This window comes from Pipra filicauda, unplaced genomic scaffold (assembly GCF_003945595.2).
Source record: "Pipra filicauda isolate LSUMZ 115617 unplaced genomic scaffold, ASM394559v2 scaffold151_size3305965_pilon, whole genome shotgun sequence".
Classification (NCBI taxonomy): domain Eukaryota; kingdom Metazoa; phylum Chordata; class Aves; order Passeriformes; family Pipridae; genus Pipra; species Pipra filicauda.
This window is the reverse complement of record NW_024104007.1, coordinates 84,240-94,582: the sequence shown is the minus strand read 5'-3', so window position 1 is coordinate 94,582 and position 10,343 is coordinate 84,240. Positions and strand designations below refer to the sequence as shown.

At 43.8% G+C, this 10,343-nt stretch overlaps 1 protein-coding gene across 1 annotated transcript; it reads left to right on the top strand.

Moving 5' to 3' along the window:
• Positions 1 to 368: 368 nt before the first annotated feature.
• Positions 369 to 9,032, top strand: TMEM179 (transmembrane protein 179). The gene is made up of 4 exons (XM_027716504.2): positions 369 to 877; positions 4,574 to 4,711; positions 6,224 to 6,302; positions 7,263 to 9,032. Exons 1-4 carry the CDS (start codon positions 576 to 578, stop codon positions 7,440 to 7,442), a joined length of 699 nt encoding a protein of 232 aa, XP_027572305.1. The 5' UTR covers positions 369 to 575; the 3' UTR covers positions 7,443 to 9,032.
• Positions 9,033 to 10,343: the final 1,311 nt, after the last annotated feature.

Sequence of the window (10,343 nt, the reverse complement as noted above, 5' to 3'; positions counted from 1 at the left end):
AGGAAGAAGCCAGTTTGATGGGTGGTTTTTTGTACGGTCTTTTTTTTTTTTTTTTTTTTTTTTTGTGGTGGAGGGGCCGTGTGTCATGACCATCAACAGGGGTGTCATCAGTGTCCTGTGTCATTAGAGGGGTCCCCCACCGAACGGTGGTACCCGGCCCTGCTGGAGACACACGGACTGATTTAACCCCTGGACGCCAGGGTGTAGTAGCGGCCAGATTTTCCCGAAGAGGGATCCCCCACAACGGCTCTTCCCCTCCGCTCCCCGCTTCCCCCACAAGTCCTGAAGCCATCAGCAGGGGCAGCTCGGGCGGCGAGAGAGGCAGCACCTTGTCCGGAGGAGTCATTTGCATTGCATTCCATTGCACTGCGTTGCACTGCGCATCCTCCCTCCCTCCCCACCGCCTACTGCTGCAGCCTTTCTCCCTCCATCCTTTCATCCTCTCCCCCTCCCACCCCGTATCGCCCCCCCTGCGTCTCTCCCTCCTGCATCCCTCCCTCCTGCATCCTTCCCTCCTGCATCCCTCCCTCCTCCCCTCCCTCCTTCCCTCCCTCTCCCGGCGCAGAGCCGCGGACATGGCGCTCAGCAATTTCCTCTTCGCTCAGTGCATCTGCTACTTCCTGGCCTTCCTCTTCAGCTTCATCGTGGTGGTGCCTCTCTCCGAGAATGGCAACGACTTCCACGGCCGGTGCCTGCTCTTCACCGAGGGCATGTGGCTCAACGCCAACCTGACAGTGGAGCGGCAGCGCTTCACCGTGCAGGAGTGGGGGCCCGAGGCCGCCTGCCGCTTCAGCATCTTCACCGGGCTCCTCTCCCTGCTGCTGGCCACAGTGCAGGCCTGGAGGACCCTCTTCTTCCTCTGCAAAGGGCACGAGGAGTAAGTATCCCCTGGGGACAAGCCCATCCCTCCCACAGGCTGGGGCACGTGGGAGCAGTCTGGGGGTGAAGCATTGGGCTTTGCACCATCCAGGTCATCCTTCTCCCCAGAGGGGTTTGGGGTGAGGTGGTGTACTGCCCATGGCTGTCTGCAGACACACCACATACTCCCCTATCTGTGTCCAGGGCCCTCTTTGGAGGGTACTCCCTGCAGAGGTTTGGAGTGGGGGCCAAGATCCACCGCTGTGCACCTGCTGCCTTTGGCACTCTGGGAGCAGCATGTGGACAGCTCAGCTGCAGTGGGCATGGAGGGTGTTGGGGGCCATGGGGTGATGCTGGAGGCTGGAGCTCACAGGTACTTCTTGGCCATGGTCCCACTACATGTCCATGCAAAGAAAGGCCTTCCCCAGGTGTACACCAGGTGTGTGAAAAACCTTGAAACAACACAGCTGTGGGGGGGGGGGGGACACAGAAGGGAGAAGTTGGTGACTCCCCTCCATTTTCTATCCTGCTTTTGTTGTGGACATGGCAACTACTGCAGGCAACAACTATTGCTCGGTTACGACATGAGAGCAACGCTGAGCACTCCCTGCAGCAGCTCAGGGCTGCACTGGCAGCTGGTTCCTGTGCTCAGACAAACCAAGGGGCATCTGACTCCAGCAGGTGTAACGAGAGGCTTGGTGGACCAGGCTCAGGAGCTCTGTGTTCTGTTCTTACCTCTCTGGTGGCATGAGAGGCCAGAGCTCCTGGCACAGGTAATGCAGCCTCTGGGTGCTACAGGGCCAGGACTGGAGGATGGCCCTGGCATCTGTCTAGACCAGGAAAGTAATTTGCTTATGATTTAGGGACCATTCCAAGGGTAAATCACTCCTTTCCAGATCTGTTTGGACTAGAGCTGTTACTCACATCTGGGCTTGGTAATACTAGGAACTGTGTAACAGTGTTGTCTCCTTGGCTCTTTCCAGCCACTCTCAAGGTGCCTAATACTAAAACATGCTGTAGTAAGTATAGACCGGAAACTTATTTCCATATTAAAACTAAATACAACCACATACTTCTCAATACCTTTGAATCCAGCTTCCTCAGGTGATCCAATACCTGTAGAGGATTAATTGAATCTAGATGCTTTGCACTTCAGAGCTAGTAAATTTTTGAGAGGAAACCAGTAGTAAAAACCTTGTTATAGTGAAATTTCAATCGGATGTTTGACCCACTTTCAAATGTGGCTATTTACTTCAAAACTGTTGGTTAGGCCCCTGAAAATTACCCCTTTAGGAGTTGCTTTCAGGCTCCTTTGGGCTGAGCATCATTAGTTGTATAACACTGTTCATGGTTGCTCCAGGCAAGAAAGGCAGAAGACTGTGGGGTTGTGGAGAGCAAAGATGGAGCAAGTTGGGATGATGAGATAACCATGGAAGATCACAGAAGGGTAAAACAGGATGAGAGAGAAGCTGCTTGGGAACAGCAGTTTCCTAAAAAGAAGGAAGGTCTGTTCTGTACCACATCTGCCACTGTCTGTATGAAAAGAGGGCAGGACACACGCTGTTCTGATTTTAGACAGACATTTGTTAATGCTTCAAATGGGCGTGAAAACATTTCTGTTTGGATGGAGAGATAAATGCAAGCTCCTTGCCATAAACGATAATTGTCTTTTGTGATCAGAGGCAGTTGAGGAAGAACCAGAATGTCATCACTGATGATCCTGTTGACGAGGATCAGTGCTACTGGACCAGCTCCAGGGTGAACCAGCTGAGGAAGTCAGGGTTAGTTAACATCCTATGCATCCTTTGTGTGCAGTGGATTTCAATGATTGCTATCAGATAGTTATGACTGCTAAAATACCTTCTTAAAAGTGTCTCATAACCCTTACCTCAGGGGCCTGGAACTATTCAGCTCAACTGAATACAACTGAATACAACTCAGACACTTCACTACCAGGATTGCAAAGCAACTTTGAGTTGTAAGCATTTACCATTACACGGTTGATGACCCACTAAATACTCCTGGTAACTGTTCCCTTTCTAGAGCTGTTACTAATTGTGGTATCAACTCTGTTTTATTCTGTGAAGAGCTCAAGTCTCTTCTGCCTCTCAGGCCAGCATACCACGCTAAGGTGCACACAGTGGATATGGCTTTAGCAACACTTAGGATGAAATCCAGGCTAGATTTGAAATCAGGGTGTGGCAGAGAACATGGAAAACCATGGTTCATTTCAGCTCCCTCTGTGCAAGTGACCCCAGAATTCAGTGGAGGTGAACAGATCTGGTTCACCAAGTCCAGCTAAGCCAAAGAGTAGGATTCAGCTTATTGTTCATCTAGAAGTGAGGTGTCCTGCCATCCAGCTCCCACCACAGTCTATAAGGGCATTTCTGGAAGGTGGTTTATTTCACTTCTTTTCTATCAGATTTGAGATGAGACAACCATCACTTTGGAGAGAGCCTAAACAGCCCCTCTAAAGCCACATCAACCCAGGAAAAAACATCATAGTCCTGCTGATAATTACTTCCTCATCTTATTTTAAAGAATTCCCCCTGAGGCCACATATGTATCACCATGCAAAACCTGTAGAAACTAGGATTGTTCAGCCCAGAACCTTTCAGGATTCAAACACTCACTCAAAAGCCACTTAGCTTTTCAATTAATGAGCAACCAGGAAAAGAAATGACTGGGGGTTTTGTGGTCTCTGGGGTGAGTAGACTCCTTCTATCCCCAGCATAATGGGTGGCAATGGTGGGAATTTTGTCATATTCAACTTTACCACATAACCTGAATAGGAGGATCTGCTTCCTGGAGTTGCCAGTCTTTCTACAACCTAGAGTAGATATCCAGTTTTTAGATAATGTGACATTCCAAGATGTCCTATTCTAAACAGCCACTTGGAGCAGTTTCAACTTGCGAAGGGCTTGGTCAAATGAATGAAAAGAGGATTAGAAAGTTCCTAGTGGCTAGGATTAAGGGGAGGAGTTAAACAGTGAGGTTGGAAAAGGAGTGAATGATTCCATGGCCTTATGGGACCACTGCAGGCATCCCACCCCATCCCACTCCAAACACAGCATGTGCCAACGGCTGGCCTGGGTTGGACAGACTTAATGGGACTGAGGTAAATTGATATCCAGCTGGCAGAAATAACATACTGACACCAAAGCCAGAGAAGTCCCAGGAGAAGCTGGCCTGCTCTGCAAATTGCCCATAAAGCTGGGATTCGTGTCCTGTGGTGGCAGTACCTTGTGTTACATGGCTTAAAATGATTATGGCTATCAGTACCGTGTTTTTATTTTTAGTTTCCCTCTCCTAAGCAATTTTTGTCCCAATTATCACTTTAATCATGAAATAATTTTAGCTCCAGTTACTACATAATTTGAGTTAATGACATTTATTTTAACAATGGTGATTTTCATCATTACAGCTAATGAAAGCCATGCAGTGTATGAACAATCTCCCCTCAGTACTTATATTTAAAGCTCCATTCTCTTACGGTGAAAAAAAAAAGACCAAAAGCAAAAGCACTTGCAAATGAAGATAATATGACTCAAAACCATAATCCATAGTGTTTCAATGTATTAGGTGTTCTTAATTAAAGCAGATGTATTTCAAATGCAAACTGATATCTTTGTGCCCAGTGTATGCTGCTTACAGAGACTGCTGATGTTGTGTTTCAGCTGTTTATGAGTTACATTTTTCTTCCCTTTTATTACAGCTCTTTCTTTTACGCCTTCCTGAATCTGCTGATCAGCGCCTTTGTGGTGTTCATCACATTTATTGCTAGCACTATAGTGAGTGTAGGATTTAACATGTGGTGTGATGCAATTACCGAGAAAGGAAGCATGCCAAATAGGTTAGTATTGAAGAATACATTTTCTTCCCTTTTTTTTTTTCATATATGTACAATTGAACAGTGGTGTTACAAACTGTAGTTATTACATGCAAGGTGAACAAGGCGGAGAAGGCATCTATAATGTGAAAATCCAGATTTTTTTCATCTGGAACAAAAAAAAAAATCTAATCAAATGTTTTTGTTTATTTGTTTATTTAGAAACTCACAGAGAAAAATGTGTTTTCCATGGTGTTTCATGGTCCCTTTGAGCCATTATCTTATGCAAAAGAAATCCATTGTTTTAAAAATGTTTATTTCTGAAGAAAAGCTAGATTTGGAAGTTTTCTAAGAATGGAGGGAGTGTGGTCTTGTGAGCAAGGCAGGGGACTGGGGGTCAGGGCTCCTGGTTCTCTGTCCTGGCTCTGTGTGACAGTGGGCAAGTCACTCATCATGCCTGTGTCACAATGCACCAGCAACCAAAAACTTTGGCATAGAGATCCTGGCCTTGTAACAGTGCTGTGGACGCCCCGAGAGCCACAGAATGGAAAGTACTTTTTAAATGCAAAGTAGAGGTGGTTGATGCTTTCTTATAGTGCACAAAATGTGCAGCTTCTAAAATGGTCTACTGTATCCCACAGTGTTTAAAAGTTGAGGAAGACTTTTTCCTATCAAACAAATAACAATGAAGAGAGAGGAAAAGGTGACATTTTATGTCATATGATATTGAATAAATGTACTACTTAAAGCATACATTTATGTTGCACATTGTCATATGTTGTAAAATGCCATAGTAAATGTTCTGTTTAGGGCTGCAACGATTAATCGAATTATTCGAATATTCGGTTAAAAATTCGATTACAAAAAACATCTAATCGAATATTCGGGTAAGAACCCGAGATGACCGACAGCACTGAAAAGGAGAGAGAAGAGGCTGCAGAAATCAACCAAGAGATAGAATGACAACCTCAGTATCCTGGGATTTTTTTCACACCAATAAAGATCAAGTTATTTGTAAAATCTGTAGGCAGCCTCTATCTTACCATCAGAGTATCGTCTCCTTGCTGGAGCATCCGAAACAAAAACACAATTCCTTCTTCTGAGGCTTTTCCTGATGAAGTCAAAAGGTAACAGAGGCTCATACACTTTGTTTCATTGAGGGGTGAAGCAACCAACCTGGGGTGATGCCAGAGGCGTATCTGTGGGAGGCGAGGTGGTAGTGGGAAAGAGGGGCTTAAGGACACTCTTTTCATGTTAACTGTTGCAATTCCACTTGTGGAAGATTTGTGTTATCACTTACATAATTATACATTTATTTTTTTTAAAGAAGGTAATTACATGCCTTTTCCAGCTTAGTTTTAAAGAAGATTGGAAAGCAACCTGGTAATTGCCATAACTTAAATATCTTTTGATAAAACATGCGCTTATGACTGTTCAAAATACATTTAAGATGTTGCTTCATTTTCTATTTAGTTTACCTGCAATGTCTGAAATAATTTTTTTCTTTTTTTTCCTTCCAAATGCCTTTCTGGTTAGCTGTGAAGAATTGCAGGATATAGATCTTGAACTGAACTTGGAAAACTCTGCTTTCTATGACCAGTTTGCTATTGCACAGGTAGGTCAGACTAGGCCATGATTCTATTTCAGTTCATTTGCCATTTGCTTATTGATCAGGTATCGATGGAGCTGAACCACCATTCCTCAGAAATCAATGGGAATTTGAAATCAGTTTCCACTGACTTCAGTAAGTGCTGAATCAGGATGATAGTGATGGGCACATTTGCATTGTAAATTCAAAACGGATAGTTTTGAATGCAGACATGTCAAAACCTCACCCTACCACTGATCTTGTTAATCATTTCAGAAAATTCATTGTTTATCTTAAGGATCAGGTCTGCAAAAGTTGCAACACTCTGGTATCCTGGAGCTCTTCATTGCTGTTCAGAATAATGTCTGACCTGCACCAGATCATGGGGCTACTAGTTTTGCCTTCCATGAGTTTGTCTGACATCACCTGAGCTATGTAAATATCAGACCATTGAAAATAATGAAAGATTAATGTAATGTAAATAGATGTTTTCTGATGAATCCATGAGAATTAGACATCTAAGGCTGTCAGTCCTTTCTATTGACCATTCTAGCTCTAAGTCAATGATAAAGTCGTTCAACACTGGGACTTGAGCACTTGTGCATGGACTAATTCTGCAGGGACAAGAATCCCATCCCTGCAGGTCTGCACCCTTGCACAGGCTTCTTATACTTTCCCACATGGAAAGAGGCATTAGTCTGCCTGGGGCATTCCCTGAATGTAGCAATGCCTCTTGGACACGAACTCATTTTGTGTCTTCATTGCCAGCACTGGCAACTAGATGCCCAGCTCAGGCATATCTGTATTTAGGACAGAAATATGCCATAAAAGCGACTCCTTTATATGAAGAATCCAGGACCTCACTGAGTTCAACTTGGCGTGACTCCATGTGTTTTGGTCCAGCTGAGGTTTTGATATTCATCTGGAGAGTTGACTTTGTTTTTAGAATACAGTACTGACCTCTTTATGATTTTTTTTTTTCTCTAGTTTGGTCTCTGGGCTGCCTGGCTGACTTGGCTGGCAATTACCATTCTGGCTTTCCTGAAGGTTTATCACAACTACAGACAGGAGGACCTGCTAGATAGCCTGATCCATGAGAAGGAGCTGTTGCTAGGAAGATCCGCTTCACGATCCTCTTTGCAAGATGAGAAAAGTGGCATGATCTAAAGTGTAAGCAGATTTCTAGGGCAGGATCTAGATTTTATTATTCAGTAGGGTAAGCTGAAGTTGAATCAGGGTGTTGAGTGTGTGAGATCTTTCCTGAAAAGAGATGCACTTGTGAATCACCCACTTCCTCCATGAGAATTTTTTGGTAGAAATACTTGTATTAGGATACAGAGAATGAACTGCCCTATGTGCCTTTGGCACAGCAAACTTTCTGTCCTATGCAGGCACAATCTGGAACCTGCTCTTGCTAACAGAGCTTCTACATGTCATTACTGGCTTTTGGGACAGGGGCCATTTTTGAGGACTGAGCTGGCAAGACCAGGCTACAGCATTAAGGCTATTTCTTCAAACAGCTCTTCTCTCTCTCTCCTCCCTTTTGCCAGTAAAGCTGCCCCTGTTCTCTCTTTATTCTGGTAATTGCAGCTCTGATCTGGGTACAGACTCTTGCTGTCTCCGCTTTTGCTATGTATGGACACAGTGCTGACAAACATGATGCTCCTGCTCTGATTCTGTTTTGAACATAGAGACCTGTGTTCCAGACTTGATATTTAATATTGGACAGTGTTAATGAATTCCATGAAACTGCTTTAGTATTACAGTGTCTGTCAAAAAACTGTGTATAATTTGGAGGGATGGTGTAGAACTTTTGTGGGTTTGTTTCTTCTTAGATTTTGGCATGACCAGCATTTATTATGACTCCTGAAGTGAAGTGTAGCTAGCAATTGCTGAAGCTTGCATACTAAGAAATTAAGCTGAATAGGTAGTGTTAATGCTTGTGCATTTATAAATGTAACTTGGTTCCTAACTCTGTATACTATTCTTTTTTGAGTATTAGAATTTATTTGTGATATTTATTTCATAAAGGGTATGCAAAATTACTGTAAGCATTTGCATTGTAGGTATCTCTATATATCTATACACATAGCAAGGAGTTCAAACAGCTATTTTATGAGTAGTTCAGTGCTGAATTAATCCATTCTCCCCACTTATGGGCAGGAGTTCCAGGGCAGATGAATTTTACTGTGAAATGGAAAAAGAATTGTTATTTGCACAAAGCTCACTAGTGACTGTGTAGTTGCTTTCAGTTTTGATTGGCCAGTGCTCCAATAAATAAAGTGGATGGTTGATGGTTGAGATGAGAGGTAGATCCAAGAATTAAGAAGAGTCACTCAGAGGAGTGTGAGATTTGTATGGCAGAGAAGTAAAGTTGTCCTAGAACTAAGCATTTATCCAAGTCAGCAGAAAACCAAACAGCTAAGTCTGGATTGAATAAGATTTTTTTGGGAGTAAACTGACACTGTCTGTGACATCTATGTTTGAGCTGAGACTGAATTTATTACAACAGAAGTGCAAATCATACACCATTATAGGACCTGGTAAATTGGAAAGAGAGGAGAGAAGATAGGCTTCTACCACATCAGAGCACAAGCCTGGGGTTAGCACAACCATGCAGATTTACTGTTGTCTTCTGGGGACTCTGATGCTTAGCTATGCACCATCTTAAGCATTTGATTGAAACAGAATTTGATGTCAAAACAAATCCCTGAATTAATAAGCATTTTAGGGCATAAAATCTGACATTGTATTTAACCGTCAAAATGTTCTCATAGGTTTAGAAAAAAAAAAGCTCCAGAGGCTCTAAGGAGTGAGCCAGCCCTGTGAACATCCCTTATAGCCCCAGCTGGCCACAGCTCTATGTAGAGAGGTCTTGTTTTTCAGCATGATTTCCACCCAGAAGAGAATGCAGTTCCTTTGAAAGCTTTACAGCGGTGGCTTTTTTGTAGTTGTGAATTGACATCAGAGGAGGAGTTCATGAAGAGGGAAACAGAGATCAAGTTAGTTAACAGCAATTTAAAATTCAGGCATCAGGATTGTTGGAGTGCCTTTTTTAGTCATTTGGTCTAATAGACTGGATATTAGAAAAGAATGTCTTCACTGAAAGGGTTGTCAAACGTTGGAACAGGCTGTCCAGGAAAGTGATTGAGTCACCATCCCTGGAGGTATTTAAAAGACATGTAAATGTGGCACTTAGTGATGGCTTATTGGTGGCCTTGGCAGTGCTGGATTAGTGGTTGAATTGGATGATTTTAGAGGTCTTTTCCAGCCTAAACAATTCTATGATTCTAATAAGGGACACACTCTTGGAAGCACCTAAGCCCATTGCCAGGGAACGACCCTCCTCTTCATATCCTAAAGAAGAGCTTGGGTCTTGAAAGTTAGTCTGTTTCCTATGCTACCCCAGTTATTTCTCCAGCTAGAGAGTCTCACTTTGATTCAGCAGTGGTGTCTCTTCCCACAAATTCTGTGCATGCCTTAATCCTCATGTGGAACCATGCTGCTGTTTTGTATAATGTCTTTTATGCCAAACCAGACTTAGGCTGAAGTAACATGTGGTTTGGTACCACTGCTCCTGGTCTAGTCTGAGGTTTTTAAGAACCAGGAGGCAGAAGACAGCGAGTGTCTCCTCATCATCCTTGCTCTGAGGTAGCAGGACTCAAGTCTTGTCTGGTTCTGAGGCAGATGATGTTGCTCTAAAGTGAGGTTGTCTGAAGCTCATAGTCTCTTCTATCTCTCCCATCTGAAAGCTTTTTCCTCCTTTCCAATTCCCTGAGAAGCATCTAACACTGGTCCTGGGATTAGAGTTGCCATGCAAACTGAAAAAAGCTGAGGCTGTTCTTTGAGTCCCTTGTGAATCTCAGCCTGTTTTCCCCAGCTTTCTTCACTAGACCAGATGAGGTGAGGCTGGCATCCAGTTTTCAAGAATCAGTGATGCTTAAAAGCAAAGCTATTTTCGATGGAAGCCCCTGCCTCAGTCAGAAGGCAGAACACGTAGTGAAAAACTCTCCAGCTGACTCGAGGGGAGAAAGGGTATCCTGCAACTCCCCGTAATTGAACCCACTT